This window comes from Hyposmocoma kahamanoa, unplaced genomic scaffold, assembly GCF_003589595.1.
Source record: "Hyposmocoma kahamanoa isolate Upper Pololo Valley unplaced genomic scaffold, ASM358959v1 102, whole genome shotgun sequence".
Classification (NCBI taxonomy): domain Eukaryota; kingdom Metazoa; phylum Arthropoda; class Insecta; order Lepidoptera; family Cosmopterigidae; genus Hyposmocoma; species Hyposmocoma kahamanoa.
The window spans coordinates 17,779,883-17,803,437 of NW_020653337.1; the positions used below are offsets into that span (position 1 = coordinate 17,779,883).

Genomic DNA, 23,555 nt, shown 5'->3' on the forward strand with positions numbered 1-23,555 from the left:
GCAAGCAAAATTAGACAGTACTGCGATGACATTGCAATTAAAATTCAACGTTTTAGCTTTTCATATTCCTTTACATGTCACTACGTTTAAATAGGTTGACTTGGGACATTTTTTTCGTGGTTTTTGTATTAGACCCGTCGTCCATTTATTTGTAAGTCAATGGATTTAAAGCTCTAAGTGGTACTAGAACTGCTATGGACAGATGTGTCGTTCACATCAAACACACGACTTGTTCGTCCTGTCACTTAGTATCATGAAAAAAGAATAGTCTCCCATTACTTTATTGTTGGGGGAGGGGTGTGACGATATGTATGTCAGGTTTGACAAAAAGATCCGACACAATTGTAAGAAATGACATGTTCAAATTACTCGCTACCAAAACTTATAGGGCGTATCATAATCTTACGTAGAGTTATTAGAAAAAATGTTCTCCAATTACGAACCAGTTATAAAGAATACACCGTAACATTGCTCCAAAATGTTATAACAGCTCGTATTAATACAGACTGTAACAAAAAAGACGTGTAGTCATTGTAGCGGACTGTAAAAGTGGGGTTTGAGTGGTAATGAGGAGTAAGCAAGACCAAAGAAAATTGACTCATAGTTTATTCAAAAAGCGAAACAGATTATAAGGTTTGCACGAGCATGACAGACCAAACAATAATACATCAAATAAAAAGGCGCCAAAAACAAGGGCATTTCAATTTAGAATTGTAGTCTATGTCAAATTCATAAAAATAAATATACCTATATCTAATACAAAAAGATTTGTAACAAGTAGTTATTAAATTTAATTGCAAAAATATACGTTCGACGCTTTCTACACAAATCTGTCGTCGTTTTAATATACGTAATACTATTTGGCAAGTCGTTTTCGTTGAAACTTATTTCGTATGATAAGTACTTTCACAACCCAAAAGAATTCATGTTACATCCTCTGACTACTTTTAATATGGGCACTATTCCTCTTAAAAAAATTGCAAAAATTAGCTGTCCATTTATAATTCGGTAGCGTCGGTGCGAATATTTTCAGTGGAACATCTGCTACATTTTCGCACTGCGAGAATCTCGGGGAAGATCTGCATATTAATTAGTTCGAAAAGAATTTTTAAATATTTATTTTAAAGAATTTTTCACCGTGTATGTACACTTCACAGGATTCAGAGCAAGCCTAATTCTCATTACTTGAAAGATCACGTGAATCAACCGACTCCATAGCCGTACGCGATAGAGATTTGATTCCGGTACAATTCATCAACTAACGAACCGTAGTACAAAGCGACAAATTGTTAGAAATCTGCAAAGGTTTAACTTTTGACATTTCAATGCGCAATATTCTTTTTTGCAGGGTTGTACACTTGAGATTAAAGAATATAATATTTAGCAGTAGAGCTCCTTGTGAAAGAATTCGTCCAGGGAAGTACTGCCACTTTACCTATTTTTGTCGCCAAGCATTACTGCGTTTCGGTTTTGAAGGGTAATGGGTGTTGCTGGTGAAATTACAGGCACATGGAACTTTCCAAATTAAGTCTCAGAGTGTCGGGCACAGTGGCAGTCCCCCTTAGATCTTTGCGATTTAAAGCTCTGAACGGCATTGCGACTGGTATGGACAGGCGTGACGCTTACCACCAGGCGCACGACTTGTTCGTCCCGTCACGTGGTATCATAAATAAGTATTTAGATGTAATGTTAGAGCTTAATAGAACACAATCATCGATGCAATGTAATCTGATTATTGTTATCGTATTATTCTGAGCGTGAAATTTATCGACATACTAGAGGTTGATTGATTAAGATTCTTAATTCCATAAGCAGATTACTTTCCAATCGATTATCACTAGTTCCAGATACTTACTGTATGAAATCGTTTGGGATAGTGTAATTACGCGTAACTAGCATTGGATTATGAGTTTCCATTCCGGTAATTTAATGTCCAAACAAATCCGCGTATATGTCGTGGCAATAAAATTAGCGTGATTTACGGGAATCTATTGTTGTCAGTCCGTAGACAACATAAATTAATGCTTACTGTGTAAAAATGAATATATTTGAAATTATAACCCTCGAAATAACAGAGTAATACTTTAAATCCCTTTCCTGTAAAAATTTGGTTTGTGAATTTTACCAATGCCTACATACCTACGCGGATTTGTACTATCGCCGACGAAATAACGAATATTTTAAGTTCTATATAGTTATTGAATGGTTTTCTCAAGTGTAGATATCGCACATAAAGTTTAATGTGTTGCTCTCCTTAATCGACATTTTTAACGAATTTTATAACACATGTGGGATTAGCAAAATGACATCCGCAACCTCCTGTAATTGGTTTTTTAATATATTATTAATTTCAGTTTTATTTTTAGCAATTTTTAAGTTTTGTATTGAATGTCACGATGTTTCGCTACCAAATTTATATTATTTCATACTGTTCAAATATTTTTTTTCGTTAAATTACTCCTCTAGTTTCTTACTAGACAGCAGACTGTTCATCCAACTGCAACGTTTATATATCCCTTTGCACCAACTTGTGTTCAAGACAAGATTACTACGGCAACTGCGATCAATTTGTACCTGATGCTTGTAACGTATGTAATGCCACTTGCCAGTACACTGGGAAACAATATAAAAATTATTCGTGGAAATAACGCTCTTAAATTCAGATGTTTTTCCTTTTACTTTGGTATCATCTCGCAGGGTAAACGTTAATACAAAGATCGAACACGAGAAAATTCCGGCAATCCGCATTCAGGCAATCCGTGCCAGATACTCTCCCAACTGGACTACGGAACAAACCAGCAGACCTTACGAATTTTTCTATATGTTTGTTGCGGATCTTTGTTTTTGGTTTTAAACGACTTTTTTGCCATCTCGCGATCTGTGAGAAATCAATTTCTTCAGTTTTATTGTAAACAAAATGAGCGTAGTTGGAATTTTTTTAATCATGGCATTTACCTCGAAAGTTACCGAAATGTTGCATTAGTTATTACAAGGAGGGCACTCCGTAACTGCTTGTTAGAAATCGTAGTTATTAAATGCCGCTGCATGTAATGTCCATTATGATTGAAAGTCAAGTTGCAAATTATAATTGGCAGTTTGATTCCAATGCATTAATCAAAAAGCGCGTTAATTAGAAACTGCACGTACGTCGCCCTGAAAGAAATGTCACGGTCGAGATGTCCTGAGTGCGCGAGCGACTAGTGCCTCTCCGAGCTATAGCGGTCCGCGGGCGCTCTGTGCTTTAGAGTCACAAGTAAAAAGTCACTCGATTCGGTCGCAGCAGTCATTTTCTCTACCGTGCACTACTGTTACACTATAGTTCGATAACATTTTGTTAAAAGTGACATAAATTAATGTTGTACACTTCTGTCATTCTAAATTGTGATTGTTTTTAATTTGCATTCTTTTTTCAAAAGTTTTGTGAATTTAATTAATTAAGAGCAAAGTTTAAAGTGAGTGTCATTTATACTTAAACTTAAGAATTTAAACTCTAGCAGTGTCTATATGAAGACGGATATATAGTTTCGCAAAACACAGACTTAAGAACTTAAATGGTGTTTAAGCAAGCGATTGCGTCGTGATTGGAATAATAAGGTGTAGACAGGAATAATTTCAAAGTCTTTGGGAATAACAATGCTCAGAGTTCGACGGCCTTTCCGTGGTTACTCACCGAAACAGACCTCGGCTTCAACTTTGTCGCCTCTTTTACCTTTGAAATGTCATTTGATGTGACGAAAGCAACTTCTAAATTACTTAAACGCAGTTCCGTTGCAACTGTATCACGTATCCCGAGAAATGCGATCGCTTGAAAACCAGTGATGGTTGAAAAAGACACAATGACAGAGGAAGAGGACGAAGTGGACAGTTTAGACGTCTTCAACCACCAATGCGAGGATGTGTACCTGGATAGTCTGGAACCTAATTTCGTCAAAGAGCAATGTGAATCCACGGTACGTTCTCTTGAGTAACTGTTTTGACATTAAATTATTACACAAATACCTTTTAACATAAATACAGGATACACACTTCATTTATCACCTCGGCGGGTCGTGAGGAAATCCTGGTTGCGATACCCAGTAGGACAAAATTAATTTTAAACAGGTTCTTGTTGGTTTTCTAGAATAACAATTAAGTAACCCTACGATTTTCCCTAAAACACCCGGAAATTGGTGTGATTGTCTGAAACATAGATTTTAATGAAACAATATTTTCACCGTAACTTTGGAAACGCGGATTTAAGGGTTCTTAGTCTATTGCGGTCGATTTTGCCTTCTTTTTTAAATAAGTAATAAATAGGCAAGAATTTATATAAGGATCCCGTTGAGGTTGGCGCAGTCTTGCTTAGAAACTGGTACAATCGGTTACATTATTGCGAGACTATTGTATAATTCACAAGTAAATGCAATCAACCGTCACGGCGAGATTGGCAAGCATTCAAATTTTCATTATATCGTTATTACAATATAAGTGAGTATGAAATTTACGTAAATGTGCCGATGGTGCCTTATAATAATAATAAATAATAAATTTATTACTCTCCACAATTATTTTGTCACAATAACAGAACTTATTTCGCACTTTTAGAATTAAAGTGACCCAATACAAAATTCCAACTATTTGGGAATACGCAACATAAGATTTGATATTGTGAAAGGTCCACATTATTTAATTTATATATATATATCCTGGAAAGATATAATCCTGGAAAATAATGAAAAAAATCAGTTTTAACTTTAAGTTCAAAAATTGTTCCAGATTATTTCAATGTTTACCAATTTAAAACTATAATTTACAAAAACTATTCGCTTTAGGGTCACTTTTTTTACTGGATTTTTTTGTTGACATTTGTTCTAACATAAATTAAGTCTCTTTCATTTTCGCCAGTAAAGCAATATGTTATGAGCTTATTAAGATGAAGCTGTTTTATTTGTGAAAGAAAGTCCTCTAAGCAATAAAATAAGTTGCCTTTGTATAAATTTAATCAGGATATTCAGAAGAAAAACGGTCCAATTGCTAATCCGGTACTTTTCCCCAACAGTGGTGGCGTGCTGTCTTTGTAGATGCAAAAAAAGGTTTGAAACATATTAAAAGAAATTAATAACCTTATGAGCAACGATTTTGAAAGTCGTTTTACGGTATAAACTCATTTTCTTAAGTTTTTGAATTAGGTCACTTTCATTTTGAAGGTGCGATTTATTAAAGTGATAAAATCTATAAAAAACTGAAATCTAAACAGAGATCTGTGTCTTAGGCTTCCAGTCTCCCGAACTCGTATATCTATATATCAGTGAATTTACACTAAATTTGACAGAGATGTTATAGACATTAATATAGACATTTTTAACCATATTATATAGAAGCTACAAAGAATGAGTGTATAAAACATTTGTAATTGTCTTTTTGTGTAGGTGTGTATTTTTTTTTTTTTTTTTTTTATTGTGACTCGGCAAAATGACTGCACCGCGCCTGATGGAAAGTGCGAATACAGTCCAGAGATGAGAGTAACGGATGGAAAACACAAATATCTTCACTCCGTCACTATCATTTTGCCGGTCTGGCCAAATGCTTCTTCACACTACGTTTGAAGGACCCGATGTTATAGAGGGGAGGGAATACATGCGCCGGGAGTTGGTTCCACAATTTGATGGTTCGGCATAAGAACGAATTGCCAAACTTTTTAGTGCGGGACGGTATTGAACTGACCGTCCAACTGTGGCAACGCAGTCCGGCACGGGTGGTCCGCTGATGGAAAGGAGAGGAAGGGATAAGGTTGAATAACTCTTCAGAGCACTCACCGTATGACTAGATGTTTATATGTGAGTGTGTGTGTAAGATCCTGATTGACTTAATTTACGATTTCCACAACTATCTCTATAATTAAATTTTACATGTCGATATAATTTAATATATTCAAGTATTAAAATAATTTATTTTTCAATTCAAATTTAGAAGTACCTATGCAATATTTAATTTTTTTATTCAGTCTACCAGTATTAAAATAGGAAAAACTTTTTCAAAGAAACTTCTTACTTACTTATTTTTTTAATTAAAACGTCGTCTCTATCATACAATATCATACAGATACTTATTTAACTTCGCGACAATTTATGACACCAGGAAAGTTAGTTTTATCGTATCCGAGATACTTGTTTAGACTTTAAAGTGCAGGCCAAGATAAAACCATCTATTTTGCGCATGTTGGAACTGGTTCGATAAATATCATACATAAGTGTTCCTTTTTTTTTTCAATACACCGTCGTCTTGACTTTCTCTTGTAATAGGTAATAAATACGAAGGCATTTGTTATTTGTCAAATATTATTAACCTCACAACATACTAAGCAACAACTTTTGTTCCATGACTTTTAATAATTCAACAGATTTTAATTTTGTACATTTTTTTGTGTGTTTAATTTACAATCAGTGCTTTCCACTATAAGGCAAATGTCTTCTAGATTCAATGGCGTGTAAAGTGAGTACTTCAGCAAGGACATCTCCTGGAATTTCCCTCTCTACAGGATATCTTTCCTTCTCAGTCGTATGATATAGCTTCGAGTCACAAGCTGTGATGCCAGTGCATTACAGTGCCTCTCCAGCCTTTCCCGGTATCTTTGTATTGAGTTGGCAATCTCTTCCTTGACTGTGGTTACTTTCAAGTGTTCCTGGATTTCTGTGTTAATGATGTACCAGGGCACATTGCTAATAGTTCGAAAGATTATCATGGTTTGAGCCCTTTCTAGACACTGGATGTTGAAGCTTGAAGCACTGCCCCGAAGTTGTATCAAGACGTACAAAAATAAAATAAATAGATCTTTCTGAACGGTGATAACTCTTTATTATTAGATTATTCATCTGGTTTCAAGAAGTAAATGATCACATAATATTGTAAATTTTTTTATAGTTTTGTACACAGACTAATTTTGATCTACTCACGATACGAACGTTCAGTCAAAGGTGGGTGCACGAAAGGAGCCTCCCCGCACGACGCGACGTACCAGTACTTTTCTGTACATCTGGCGTACACTGGGTACGACTGGCAAATCCTTTCACCACGATGGCAAGCTTTATAGTGTATGCCATCGATATGATAATAATAATAAATAATAAGTCAAAAATCAATATTAGCTCCACAACTTTAGGGTAAAAAAACCATTTAAAAGTGCTGAATATTCCCTGTGAGTCTTCATTCTGTTCAATGTCTTCGATTTCTGTTCAACTATAGCGAAGCAAAATGAAGTTTGCATCCTTGGTATAAATGGCCACATCTATAAAATAACTTCTTTTCATGAGAGAGGTTTTACAACACTGACAGTTAACTATACATAAATCAATCTTTATTTTATTTTATTTTTATTTTATTTTATTTGGGGTAGCAACAGCCAACAGATTATAAAATAAGCTTAAATTAGGTACAATTTAAATAAGGCCAATGACTGCCAACCCTTGTTACAATTCTTGATTGTATTTATAATTATAGCAACTTAACCACCTACTGTAAACAATTAAAAAATAATATTAAGGACTGCACTGAAATGAATTCTGAGAAGGAAAACATGATGTATGGGAAATATAATATAATATATATTTATATATATGTAATATAATATACATACGAAGTGACATACATACAATATAATATAATATCCTTTTGTACAGTATAATAAACAACACAATACGTATAATATAAATAAGAATTTAAAGGAATAAAAATGAATGTGTAATTATAGCATACATAATTTATTAATTCATATAAATAAATAATAATAAATATACTTTGTGTAAAGTAGAGGTGTGTGTACTGTTAGTCAATAATTTTTTGTTTGATATTGCTTATGAAGCAATGCTTAGATCCTATAAAAGGATCCACAGCAGCAAATTTGGTATTATAAGTTCGAAGGATTCGAGTGAGAACAGCATTTTGACCATAATTTGTGGATTGGAAGGGGACACTAAATAGTGGAGTGTGTCTGGTTCGACGCGAAGGTGCACTCAGTGAAATAAGCCCCAGCAACTCAGGGCAATTCAGACGCCCTCGCATGACATCGTATAAAAGGCCCATGTCTAACAGATCGCGGCGCTCTTCTAGTGTGAGGATACGGTGCACGCGGCAATCCTCGATGTAGTCATTAGGAGAATGCTTGCACTTGTAGTTCAGGTGTTTTATAAATTTCTTCTGGATGCGTTCAATACGTGATTTGTGGATTGCATACGGAGGTGACCACACTGGGCTTGCATACTCCAGAATGCTCCGTACATAAGCGAAGTAGACCACCTTCAGACTTAGAGGACAACAAAATGGCTGACATGTGCGCATGACGAAGCCGTCAACCTTGGCTTTTTTTTTCGTTTTTCTTATTATTTTATATTAAGTTATAGTAATTTATATTACTTATTTTCTTATTATCTTTACAGATTTTCCAAATGGTGGGCATTTTGTTGTTTTTTTTTTGAATAAGATTGCCAGCTATTCTTTCACAGATAATACAATTCGACTATAATGTTATAAAACGCACAGACGCATGCAGCCACGATGTATTAGATATAAAATAAATAATTTCCAATTCTAAAAATACTGCACAATTTGAATTCACAAAATATGTAGATTTAGTATAGTTAAAATCCAAATGTTTAGTTTTTTTCTATACTTGAAACTTATGCGAAACACATTCAGATTTTTTGAGCATAAAGACTTTTATATAAGAAAAGTACAGTGGAAATAAAATGGAAAATCTATTACCGCCCTAGGACGCTAATGTAATGGAAAAATCCCTTGGGCATAATTTAGGACGTTACGGCCGATTTTGCCTGCATATCATGACACTGTTTACAAGCAAGTGTGATGAAAAATTTGTTTCATGTCCTCACTCACCTCAGCTCACGCCCTAGTTTCATGTATTTCCTATTATTTTTATGACTTTCCTGTGACATAAGTACTTTTGATCACATAATCCCAAGTGGATTTGTTATACCAAGGATACGATTTTATAAAGTTTTGTCTGGCTTTATACCTAATTCCTGGGTTAGGTTATATCCATGATCTGCTTTAAATTACGTTCCATGAAATTTGTAGAGATAATGTTTTTACGTTTTTTTTCTAGGCTACGGAAAGCGTGCAGCCTCCAAATGTATTGGATCTCAGCTGTGGCGGAGGACGGGCATCCCTGGGAGCTGCGCTGGCGCAACAAGCGGCCAGCGCGTTCACGGTGCGCGTGCTACGCTTGCGTGGAAACGGGCTGTGCTCGCTGCCACTTCAGGCGTGGACGCTGCATGCACTCACGCATCTTGACATTAGCGATAATAGGATCGCTGAACTGCCGGATGAAATTTGCCAACTGACACAGTAAGTTAATTGTTTCGTTTCACATGTAATGTGAGTTGGTAAAGAATTACAATTGCTATTAATTATAAAATGCGCAATCGCAGCACAATATTAAAATATAGTAACGAAACTGATAGCATCAACACCGGAGCTTCTCTCGCTTCTAAAATTCTTCTTTTTTGCTATCCGGTACCTACTGCGATAATCCACAAGCATACTAATACTGTAGGGCTAGCACGACGGGACGTGACTTGCGCGAGAGCGACATACAGTGCGAGATCTCTATGCAAGGATAGCGGTATGTCGCGCTTTATGTCGCTCTCGCTCAAGTCGCGCCCTATCGTGCTAGCCCTACTGGACACGTCTACGTGTGACGATGCAACCTCTTTCATCGTCATCCCACCTTTTTGTCACACTTTTCTTTCTTTTACTTCACCTTTTCCGTGCTAGTATATCTTTTACAATAAATAATGTGGCCCGAGCGTTACTTTCTATCATTATTACACAAGACCTGCGTGACATACGGAATACCTTTAGACGAGAGCAAAATCTTTCAAAAAGATTGCGAACAAATTCTTACAAACATGTTTCGACTGAATGACTGAGTATTAATGAAATTAAAACTTATTGATTTTATTACTCTAAATAATTATTTCCTGTTGAAGACATATCTTGTTAATTCACCTGTATAAGATTAATGTAATCTAAAATAATGTCCTTTAAATAAGACTCTATTTTGTAAGGAATTAAAAAGTTCGATTATACATAGTACATAATACCTATCTACAACTTATTAAATATTAATTATAATAGTGATAAAACTCACCCTGGTCTGATTGATAATAAAAGTAATCCGGGTATCTATGTACGCAGCTTTAAAGTTAATGTATAGTCATACTAGATTAGTATTAATGTAAAACGATTTGAGGTATTGCATGTTGTTCCATTTTTCAGTACCTATTGAGTATTTATTATGTATTGCAGTCTACTTTTCGTAAAATATCAGGGACCACGATAGAAACAGGAGGCGTCATTTTTTATGAAATCAAGGTAATTGTTCTAAAATCTTCTAGTTTAACACTGCAGTTACAAAGATCTCTATGATTCTTGTACGTCGCAAATTCCACTTAAAGTCCGCAAAAAGCCTGCTGTTTTCTAATCGAAAGTGGATAATGAGATACGAAAGTAAATAAATAGTAAATAAAATTAGCCTTATATTCATTTGGAATAGTCTAGAGAGGCGAGCACAATGTAAGATCTTGTACGTGGCCATTATGGGATCTATTCTGTAACGCTTCGCCGACCGACCGTGGCGCTTTGCACCTCGTGATTCAGTCTTTGGGTCTTGCTTTTGCGTTTAAATCAATACATGACTTACTTGTTGTTATTATTATGTCGAAGAATCAAACGTATTTCTTACATTTCTAATTGTTTATACCCTTCAGTATAATACGAGTATTGTCTATTTATTTGTGTAATATATTTTTTTTATAACATCTATGAGACGGGACGAACAAATCGTGCGCCTGGTGGTAAGCTACACACCTGTCAATAACAGTTGTAGTGCCCCACAGAGCTTTAAATCGCAAAAGATCTGAGGGATAGAGCCACTTATGTCACTTATATATATTTTGTAATTTGACCGACGTCTTCTGTCCCAAGTTTTTTTGTTTCGATACAATGAAGTCGTCCTTATAACTGAGTATTAAAAAAAATCAATCATTTTATTAATTTTATATGAAAACATTTTATGAAATTCGACCAACTTTAGCTGTCCCGATTTTTTTCATCCCATACTTTGAAATGATCCTTACATGAATTTGTGTCGATCAGCACTAAAACAAATTTTGATCAATTATATTCATTTTTAAGGACTACTCATGCTTGACCAAAAAATTAATTATGTCAAAACTGTTCACAAAAACAGACTTAATAGTTCCTAAGACAGTATCCTTGTATCTTTTATGCTTTCTGATTTCCCCATTTTAAAAAACACTCTGTTTATTTAGAGTCCCACAAGGAGGTGTTTTAGGCCTAATATTTTTTTTAATATTGCGTAGATATTAAAACAGTTCCAGATTTCATAATGATCTTCAGACCCTTCTAGATTTCATAAAGTTTTAACTCTTTTTGTATATAAATTGTACATTTACTAAAAATTATGAAATATCTAATTTGTCTTCTGCGGTTCTATCGACAAACCATAAACGACACGACCTGGTTTCATAATATCGCCATGCCTTGAATCAATTTCTTTGTAGGTAAATAATATACAAAAATGGAAAAAGTGACCTAAAACAGATTGTATGACACTATTATAGGACATCATTAAATTTTTTAGTAACATTTTGGATATAGAGCACCTATTTAAATTAAATCAGTTTGAACAACACCGCGAAACTTTCAAAACAAAACCTCCAATTTAACATATTTGTTTTTAAATATTAGTGATGGGCTGATGTCCTGTAATGTACTAGATCACCATACTAATTACCTGATCTCAAACTAGGAAGTCTCTGTACTATGAGTATCAGAGTAACGGAAATCACTCCGGGGCGCTATCCAGAACACCTAGATCAGAATAAATTTAGAAAAGTTCCTTTCCCAATTTAGTCCTATCGAGAATAGAATCCGGGGCCTCTGAAATCCAATGCCCGTATAGCACACCGTTGGGCTATCGATTTCGTCAGTGTAAGTGAAGTTGTGAACAAGTGTGTTACATGTTCACCTGGAAGATCACTAATAAATAAATAAATATTAGACAACATAACATACGTTGCTCCGATCCCTAAGCAAGTAACTAAAGCACTTGTGTTATGGAAATCGGAAACAACGACGATAGCACAAACATCCAGAACCGAGACAATATAGAAATGTCGTGTTTTCTACATTGACCCGGCCGGGGACCTCAGATATGGCGACATCATGAAAACCGATGTGTAAACCACTCGATCACTGAGGTCCTCACTGTTATATACGAGTACACTTATAAAAAGTGTATAAAATTGACCAAAAAAAGATTCGTCGATGTTAAAAAAATTACTGACAACGGCTGATTTTCAGATTGGCAGAAACTTGCTTGGTCCCTAGACACTTTTGATATCTTTTGATCCAGGTTTTAACCTTAAATATGTTCAGTTTACAGCGGTTCAGTTCTTACGATCTTTCGCGGTCTGTCGACTTTATTCTTAGTATCTACATGTTCTCAACATATAATAAGGCAAGTACCTAGTGTAACAAACGTAGCAGCGCGGCTTGTATGTATATGCTTGCACGGATGCTCACATTCGCATAACCTCCCTATTAAAAAATGACATCAAATAGTTGATGTATTTTTTATTATTTGGCAAGAATGCTTCAATTTCAGAATTATTCAACGTTACATTTCTATTTTATTATCATACTCCAAATTGAGATGCCTGAGAGAGATAGATAGTATAAAATATCAGTATACGTATTTTATGTGTAAGTATTCTATACAAGAGCACACACTATAAAAATCAGAACGTACCAATATAGAAATATTCACGTAGTTTATTTTATTTTACAAGCGCTACACACGCGTTGGGTTACTCGGTTTTAGGGTCCACTGAAAATCAGAGTTACAGTCTTTACTTGGGTGAGATATTAGCTGAGTGGGTCCTTTTAGATACGCCACAGCCGCACACATGACATTTATTTAAATTAAGTTGACCTTTTAAAATTTAACGTGTTTGCTTCGTTGTTTTTTTTTATTTATTTTTTGTTTTACTTATGCTTTTTTATATTTCTTTCTGTATATTTCTGCGTTGTGGCATTGTGATAATGAATTTAAATGCAGTAATTAGAATAGATTAATTTTCTAATTACTGCATTTAACGCAGTAATTAGAATAGATTAATATTCTAATTACTGCATTTAACAAAAATTATTTCAGTATAGCACAATAAAAAACTGTGATGAATACCTTAATATTTTTCAAATTACTTTTGCAACCAGTACGTACAACTAAACTAATAAATAATGTGATAACCCTACGCTCTTTGCTCTTTGCATTACTTGTCTCATTGTACTACGGTCTCGATGTAATATCTACGTTTAGTATATAGACCATTACCTCCAAAGCTAGGCAATAGTTTATCACCAGCATCAAAGCACTGAGTGTTTTATAAAAGGTACTTTAAGTTAATAACAGTCATGTTGTCAGAGGCGGTGTTTCCGTTGTGTGCTAATTTTTTTAAGTAAGTGCTTGCGTACGCGCCGCCCCGGTACCGCCATACCACGGGGTATCTCGATCAACGCACCCGAGCGTGTCCATTTACGTTCACTTTGATATAACTACTTGCATCCCTTATTAGCTAATACTCATTTACTTGTCACTGATTGATTCTCAAACGTATACAGTCATTGTAAAATTATATACTCCCATTATGTCGTAAACTGTATTATCAGTAACATGTTTCTACTTATATAATAAACAAGTTATTTTATAAGTAAAATGCAGTATAAAGTCTATGTAACACAATTCTCCGTTCCCATTACTGCTTTAGCGGCGTTAGTTTAGTAACATTTCTTTGTTTTTGTTTTTGTAACTATGTGTAGCGTTACTTTAATGGATAATGATTGTCCGCACCGTTTTAAAATTAAGTAAGTGCTATTTTTGCTAATATTTTAATTAGACTGAAGTATTTAATGATTAAATTAAGCCATTTTACATTATGATTACCTTTTGTAGACTCGTGTTCAATAGTGGACTTTTGAGTTTATTAAATATAATACATCTATTAATTTAATAATCTAATCACAACTGTATTATCACTCAAAATAAATATTGTAGTGAAGTTAGAGCTCACACGGATAGTGAAAAGTGGATTTAAAACTATAACAACTCTTAAAAGATGTTGTAACAAGTTCTCATCGTTTGAAAGCCGTAAAGTCAAACTGTGTCTATTTGTGATAGTTTTAAATTAAACCATAAAACTATTGCGCTAAGCTATAGGTGTCAGATCCAAAAAAGAAAGAAATACAGCAATGAAAGACGACTATGATGACATAGAAAGACTGCAACAAAACGAAACCTACCAGGCGATACACAACAAGGTTAAGTCACAGAAAGGGGAGAAGTTCCTAGAAGTTTCCATCCATGGCACAAGAAAACAAACTTATGAAAACTAAAGGTCATAATAGGGATAAAAGTCAAGAATGCGGCTTGTATATTCAAAATGGTTGACAGATCCTAAGGGAAGTTGGAGGGCTTGCCTGAGATCCTGAGATATTTATGTAAAAAAAAAGAATAAAAACAACGCAAAAATTGCAATAAATCATCGTCAAAATATAAATAGTAAATAAACGCACGATAAAGGTAAGTTATTGTAAATAACATTATGAAAATATAGGAAGTACAACATAAATATTCAAATAACAATCATAGTAATTATCCAAGGGTTTTGAGGTGATCGTTATACATCACTAACACAAATGTTAAACAAGGGCCAAGTTCTCGTGGAATTGTTGAATTGGCAAAAATATTGAAATACAAATTAATACCAAAGTGAAAGAACTGACAAAATTGCCGAGTAAGTATTAAAAATATATAAAAAATCAAACTAAAAACATATATATATTAAATCTCGATTCTTCTTTAAATTTGACATATGGGGACGTTAGACTACCGTGACTATATAGAGACAATTCGAGGATGTTAGTCCTTATAACACGAGTAAAAATGTATCTACATAATTTAAATACATAATAAATAGTTCAACTATTAACACATATTTTAGCGTTTGGAAATGGTTTGGAAACTTAAATTATAACTATAATTATGTGTTATCTTGATATTTTGTGTTATAAGTAATAGTGTACTCTGTAATAATTTGTTTCGTGTGAAATAATACATTTATTATGTTATTAATATTATGTAAAGTTCTGTACTGTAAAGGTACTGCTGAGTGAATAACTTTCCATAAATTTAATAACTTTATTATTATTATATGTAGTAAGCACATCATTATATTCAAGTGCTATTTTATTTGTAACTAAAAATAGTTACGAGAGTGGACAGTAGCTTTGACGGATCGCGTAAATAGTTCATGGTGTAGCCTGTGTTTTAAAGAACTTGGTATGGGCACTGCTGTGCACCTAGATCAGCAAGGACATAGACGCTACTCGATTTTAGGAAGCAGTTCCCTTCTATTTGTGTCTGACTAATTGGTTGATTGTATCTGTTAATGGAAGGATGCTTCGTCCTTTGTTACATCCATATATTTTGTTCATTATCATGATCTTAAATATATTCCGCTTGTATGGACCTCCGGTACCGGCTCAATTTTTTTTAACCTACTCCGAAAAAGGAAGAGTATCTCAATTCGACTGTATTTTTTTGTATGTTACGCGATTTTTTTTTTTGTTGGAAAGGGGATAGATACCTCAGTAGTGCTACCGTTCAAATTTGAAGAAAATGTTCTAAGGGTGGCAAATAGAAGATTTCACAAACTTTTGAGATTGGTTTTTTTTTATAAAAAAGTTTTTTAATGTTCTATTATTTAATCATCAAACTTGAGAGTTAAACGCTTGTCGGTGGAGCATCTTCCAGTTATCTCTCCTATAAGCCAGCTCCTTGACCTCATTATACGACACGACACCAGCCTTTTCCTTTATTTGGTCTATGTAACTACGCCTAGATCGACCTCTTCCCCTCAATCTTTCCCTCCAAAATGCTCTTAAAGAAACTGTCGTGTTGTATCAAACGTCCAATCATTTTCCCGCGTCTATACTCTATAGTATTCGGGATCGCTCTTTTCTCGTTTACCATTCTATTATTTATTTGATATAATTAAAAGATATAACATTTATTATCAAAACCCTATTAGACAGATGCCACCCATTTAATGGCAGTCACATTAAGTAATGAGACACTAATCATAACGCTTGATTTACAAATGTTCGTTGAAGTAGTACGTTGTATGTGAATGGAATGAATTGAACTTGGCTCATAATACCCAACTCGATTTATGAAATCAGTGCAGCGCAATGATTTCATAAAATAATTAGTACAGGAACATTTTTTACATTAAGAATATTTATTAGTATACTTGGAGTAACGTTTAACGTTTGTTATTACAGTATCCTGTTTTCATGTTTCTCTACCAGACAGAACTTAATTGCCTAATTGAAATTAATTTAATTAATATTAAACGTCTAATTGATTTCCATATGCGGTCAAACGGTGCTTCATATTAGAGCTGATTTAACATTTTATTAAGCAGAACTTCGCATGGTACGCTACGATATCCATGGGGTAGTTGTATTGGAGTCGGTGGAACGAAAAGCAAAAAGTATTTATTAATAACGATTCTCTTATAGAAGCGAAACCGTTTTAAAATCTCGACCACCACAGAAAATAGGTTTTGGAATGTCTGTCGAATACATTTGAAATAATGAGTCTTACTCCGGTGGACCAGTGGTAATAGCAGTAGAGTTCCTAGTTCGTCCACGGAAGTACTGCCATCTTTTTTTTTTATAATATCAATTGACGGGACGAACAAGTCGTACGCTTGATGGTAAGCTACATGCCTATCCATAACCGTTGCAGTACCACTCAGAGCTTTTAAACTGAGAGGCACTGCCGTTGCGCCCGTCGCCCTGATACATAAGTTGACAACTCGCATGTGCCTGTAATTTCACCAGCACCCTTACCCTTCACAACCAGAACACAGTAATGCTGGTATTAGTACTTGGCGGCAGAAATAGATAAGGTCATGTCATTTATTTTTTATTTACATGCTAAGTTTATTACTTTTCTCCCTCCTTTTTTAGAGATCTCTTTTAAAGATAACACCACAGTTGCCCACCTTTTCTATAATAAATTTTTCTGATATATTTTTTTTGGTGCAATAAAGAATATATTATATGTCAACTTATGTCTCAGGGTGACGAGCGCAGTGGCAGTGCTTCTCAGATCTTTGTGATTTAAAGCTCTGAGCAGCACTGCAATGTTTCGGACAGGCGTGTTGCTTACTACCAGGCGCACGACTTTTTCATCCCGTTACTTGATATTATAAAAAAAAATCAAAAATCCGCAACAATGTTTATGTCATTGACATTTCATCCGTCCATATGAAGCACTTCCTCCTTCCTGATAATTACGATAAAGGAATGGAACATACGGCTGTGGCCAAGCGTGTGCTTACTTTACACTTCAAAAAAATAGTAGTGCTGTCAGTTAATTTGCAGGACATATAAAAATGGATAATTAACCAACGAACTGAACAATGTATCCAAGTATTGCATGTCAAGTTACAATAGGAAGTCTATAAGTAATGTCGTAATATCTTTGAAAGGGAAAACGGTATATACTAAAGTGGTATTGCATAGATTTGATACGAGATAAAAAACAACAATGCGTATGTACAATTGTACATCGATGGTATACAACAGGCCATCGGTATGAAGAGGCGCTGCGCGTTGTTGCTACACGCGTGGTCAGTGGGCCGTCGCAGGCGCAAGAACTCGCGGCCAGTCTAGGCGAGAACTCTCTTACGACCGTGTGTGTGTAACTTCCTCTTTCTAACTGCATGGTATGCGCATATCGATTTCAATATACAGGCATTAACGCGAATAATTTTTTTGTTCCTATTAGCTGCTTATTAGTTATTAATTTTAGTAATGCGGATTTCAATTAGCGAGTGTCCAATTATGAAAACTTAACGCATACTGATAGCTAGTTCCGATGGATTTGTAGTGCAAGTGGTCGCTATTGTTTATTTTGTTTATACGTTGGCTCCTGACGAGTTTGTGTGTGAGTGTTAATTTATTTATACAATTCATATATTTTTTAAATGAATTAAATTTATTTGTTTACTGTTTTCATTAAATCCATTGAGTGTATATCTGGAAAACTGAGTTAACGTAATAATAAATAAGTGAACTAAAAAAGAATGATTGAAAAATAAATAAAAAATATTTATTTCACCAGAAAACGTAGAATTCACAACAATTGTAAAATAATCTAAACTACCATTAAGTAATGTGAACAAAAAGGTTAGAGACTCAGCATTGCTGATTTTCAGGTTTCACCTATAGCTGTTCGCTTGCTGCACCAAGCCAATGTGCGGGGTGTTCACCAACTTTACCTACCTTAAGTAATAATGTTAAAGTTTAAGCTGTGCGTGTAAAATTCCTTTTTTTTATTTAAACTTAGTTAGCGTATCGTCTAGCACGGTCTGCTGGGAGACGTTGGTTCGGATCCATCCGGATCGTTTAATAATAATCGGCTTAATAATTATAACAAACTAGTGAAGTAATTTAAAAAAAAATGGAATATAATTGTGGTAAAACATCCTGATATACAATAAAAACTGAACTAAAATTTAAAGTAGATTTTTCTGATTGTTACACATAGAGAAGGAAATTATTTTTTGGGATCCAAATCGCGTAATTTTGTTTAGCTACAAACAAATATAGTATAGTTTCATTTCCTAAAATTGAATTTCTTTTTTGCTGCTAAAGATTTTATTTGGCGACCAGTCATATTTGAACGTAATCTAATTAGTTTTAATTCTTCTTCAAGTGCCTCTCCATTATTAAAGGTCATTTTTAAGTCAGATTTCTATATCTTTCTTTCTCCAGAACTAGCCTGAACAGTTGTTATATGGCCGGATATTACGAAGTCAAGATATTTTCCTTCTTCCTAGCCAACCTTAGATGATATCTGTCATGTCGCAGTACATGACCAAAATACGCAATCTTTCGCGTTTGATAGTGCGTACCAACTCCACCGTCTTCACCATACGATTAAGGACATCGACATTACATAGATTTAATTACACATTGTAGAAAAACGCGAACATAATTTCGATATTAATAATATTAGTGCATATTAAAGGCGTTGACCGACGCTGACTAATCTAGGTCAGAAATTGTTGTTTCAGATTTCTATATCGCTTCATACTCTATCGGATCTATATATTTATTTAAACACAATATTAACAACGTGATGTTAGAAACGAATAAAAATCTTGCAACCATTTTAATTAATGAACTTTCCAAGCATTCAAAATAATAAAAGAAACATTTAAAGAACTTTTAATTTCTTTCGTCATGGTTCGCGGTCTTGTGGAACAAAGATTAACATATGGGCATGCTGCGGCAACCGGCCACGAAACCACGAAACCCTATTGTGTTAAATAAATCTTATGCAATTATGTTACCACTTTTTTTAGCTCTGTGTTGGAATACACCTAGTTAAAATCTCAGTACGTAGTACTACAAAAACCGACCTTAAAAGTCATTCATCACCTTAGTTTGCCATCTTAGAGATGGATCGTTTTCTTCAAATTTAAATGGGACCACTTGTGAGGTACCCGTGAAAGGGTTGTAAACCGCCAACACAGTACAATAATAATAGGTTACTCGATCCAAGAAATTATTGTATAAGTTAAGGCGAAAGATTAAAGAAAGGCTGTAACAAAAAAGGTACATAAAACAGGTACAATATTAATAACACTCCCTACATAAATACTAAAAAATCGTGAGATAAACTTACTCCGAAAGGGCCGAATTACACAAATATTACTAGGTTTAAATGGTATTAAAATTGGTGCATGATTTAAAAAGGGAACTGATAAAAGGATCAAAATTAGACGAGGAACTCTCGCTTCAAGGATTACGCAGAGAGTGACGACGGAACGAAACAAAGTGAGAATGACGAGGTAACGGAATTAGAGAACGATTCAAAATTTGAAAATAAGTGGCCAGGAACCAAAGAAAAGGTGATAAAAAGGTGGGATGACGATGGAGGAGGTCGAGGATAAATGTAGATTTATAAATAAATAGTTAGTAGAACTATCTATATTTAATAGCAGTAGAGCTTTTTTGAAAGTTTTCGTTCAAGGAAATAACAACTTACGTATTTCTTCTACCAAGGAGTATTGCTCACATTACTGCGTTCTGGTTTTGAAGGGTAAGAGTGCTGAAGAAATTGCAGGCTTGTCAACTTGTGTCTCAGGCTGACGGGTGCTGGGGCAGTGTCCCTTATATCTTTGTGATTTAAATTCTGAGCGGCACTGCAACTGTTATTGGCAGGCGTGTCGCTTACCACCAGGCGCACGACTTGTTCGTCCCATCACTCGGTAGCATAAAAAAAACTAATAAAGATTTTATTTCTTTTTGTTTTGAATAGCATTTTCTTTGATGTTTTAGTCATTACCAAAAAAAGTGGAATTAATTAACTGTTTTCATGTAATAATTTTCATGTATTTTGAAATCAGTTGAATAGTTTAATCATTGTGAGGGAACAAGTAAGTTTTTTTTTTCATAATATCGAAACAGTCTTTTTCTGAACCGCTACTGATTGATAAGACTAATCATATATTTTTTTTATAATATCAATTGACGGGACGAACAAGTGCGCCTGATGGTAAGTTACACGTTACAGTTACAATGTTTTGGACAGACAGTTGCAGTGCCACTCAGAGCTTCAAATCGCAAAGATCTGAGGGGCACTGCCACTGCACCCGTCACCCAGAGACATAAGTTGACAAGTCCCATGTGCCTGTAATTTCACCAGCACCCTTAACCTTCAAAACCGGAACACAGTAATGCTAACATTACTGCTTGGCGGCAGAAATAGGTAGCAGTACTTCGCTGGACGAACTCTTTCACAAGGAGCTCTACTGCTTACAAGTATAGATATGTACGTACGCTGGTAAAATCATAAGCCTTCTTTTCACCGTAGTCAAGTGAAAATACTTGATTTGATTTATTTATGTAATACTTTATACATTCTTGGTTTCCGACAAAACCACTTTTAGCACGCAAGAACTGTCGAAGTTATGTGTAATATTACACAAATATGGATAATTTTATTCATATAATTTAATCCTAGTTTTACTGTCTAGTATTTAAGCTTTTATTGTGTCTTACCTGTATATTTCAACTTATTGTCTAATAAAAACTTAATATGAACGCCTGCCGAACATTAAATTGCAATACAGAACGTTTGAAAATTCGAAGAAGTGAAAAATACTTTCTTTGGAACTAAAAAAAAAACAGAATTTTCAAATCAGTTTTGTATATGGAACATAGCTTTTGTTATGTTTCAGTGCTATGTCAGAATCTAGCTTATTTTTTTTGCTTTCCATATGCGCATATTATATTTTCTATACAGGGTGTAGTTAATCGATAAGTGTGCCGAGGGAATTATTCCATTAATATAAGAGATATTAAAAAACTTTAAACTGATACCGAAAATGTTCATCGTGTGTGCGTCATTCTATGGGAAGAAAAAATTCGGGACAGCAGAAGCTGGTAAAATTTTGTTATCTGTGAACTTGTTACCTAGTAGATCAATGAAAGCCTCTTTACGAATGTCATATTAAATGTACGGGAGCATTTAATATTAAAATTTGGATATTTCTAGTTTTATTTAAAAAAAGTTATTGATGTCGATTTACTCATAAGGTAACTTGCTTTCGATATCAGATTAAAGCTTTTTGATATCTCTTATATTTATGGAATGGTCGCCTGGGCACAGTTACCGCTTATACCCTGTATAACCTGCTGAGAAAATCTTATAAGTAAAAAAATTAAAAAGAAAAAACTATTTTCCGTCTTTGATCTCCATGTGATAATTTGATGATAGTCAGAAACGAACAAAACAAGGCTTGTTCTAGAATGCACGCACCTAAGAGTATATTTCTTTTGAAGCAATGTTTCGTTGCTTCACCGTATACTAAGTGGGACGCCCACCTTATGCAAATTAATACAATCACGCATAAATCACGCTTCGTATCACGTTTTTTATAGAAGTAAATATAGTTGCGTGTTGATTTTTTATTTCCAGGCTGGAAGAGCTGCAAGCGAGCGATAACGAACTTCGGTCTTTGGACTGCGTGCTCAGGCTTCCAAGACTGAGGACTTTACTTGCTGCTAGAAATCTTATTATTGGGTTTATGGTATGTTGGGTTTACGTCTACATTGTGTTGCTATTTTTTTTTTAAGCTCGGAAAATGAGGCATCGTCATTATACATGTCCGTCGAGTTGGTCATGCTCTATTAAACATTTGTTTTTTTTAATGATCTTGATTTTGAAATAGTTTATATACATATTTTTTATTTTCTTTGGTTAATCAACAATTGTTATACTTACCAATAAAAAATTTGAAACGTACATGCAAAATCTTAAAACCTATCTATCCATATAATCTATCAATAGATATGCACAGTAAATTATTGCAGAGTAAAAATAACTTACAAAAAGAAAAGTGTAGAAGAAAAATAACCATTTAAGTCACTTACAAAAACAAATAGTTAATTAAAACTGAGCAAAAGTATAAAAAATATCATATTAAACCTATAAGTATACTTTTTAGAATTTTCTTTATTGCACACCTGTACATTAAACCACAAAATAGATATAAATAGATTGCAATTCCTTTTGACTATTGCAATTAAAACTAAGAACTGAAAACTTTAAAAAAAACAACTACTTCCTTGCATACGTTTTGTAGCAGCGGATATGATTTCATTAATTAGCTAGATACAATTAAAACTGATTAGTTATAAGAAATATAATTGTAGCTATTAGAAATCATAAAGTATACTTATAATAACTCTATCATTACTAACGTTGCAGACTAAAGATAAGCAAGAACATACACAAATGGGTCCAGAACACGAGATTAAATCAGAATATCGGGCACCGCTAACAAGTGTCGACCTAAGGCATAACAAGTTAAAAGGCAGCATCATTCTTGGAAACTATGAGGTCTGTATTATTAGATTCATTGAACTTATGCAAAATAATACTCCGAAATGTACAGATACGTAAAATATTGCAAACTATAAACAGCTAGCATGATGCCACAAATCCACAATAGGGAAGGATTTAGAACGAAAGTGGGAGGAAAGGAAGCTAAAAAAGATTCGTTGTAGGCGAGACACGAAACTTTTTAACGAATACATACAGCAACCTTAAACCATAGGTATAATCGTTATTGTAAAACTCTTTTAAAAGAACATTAAAACATTAATCCAGCGTTAATTTGAGTCTCATTATACATAAATGTTTTTTCAGCATTTGGTATCTCTGGACATATCTCACAACTCCGTCGATGTGCTGGTGGTGTCGGCTCTTCGTGGGCTACGGGAATTATACGCGTCACACAACACACTCCAACACCTCTCATTACACGGCGCGTCACTTCGCACCATACACGCACCGCACAATCGTAAGTGACCACGCACTTTTATGATTA

At 34.4% G+C, this 23,555-nt stretch overlaps 1 protein-coding gene across 3 annotated transcripts in view; it reads left to right on the top strand.

Moving 5' to 3' along the window:
- LOC113231825 (protein phosphatase PHLPP-like protein) overlaps nt 1-23,555 on the top strand; it is a 29,581-nt gene that overhangs the window by 3,428 nt on the left and 2,598 nt on the right. For 2 of the 3 annotated variants that reach the window (XM_026466361.1, XM_026466367.1), the window contains 4 exons: nt 9,098-9,339; nt 22,142-22,253; nt 22,934-23,065; nt 23,375-23,528. In XM_026466361.1, the coding sequence (XP_026322146.1) occupies nt 9,098-9,339; nt 22,142-22,253; nt 22,934-23,065; nt 23,375-23,528 (640 nt within the window). Of the gene's footprint in view, nt 1-3,630; nt 3,951-9,097; nt 9,340-22,141; nt 22,254-22,933; nt 23,066-23,374; nt 23,529-23,555 lie in introns of those variants that run through there. The other variant, XM_026466374.1, reaches the window with a different exon arrangement.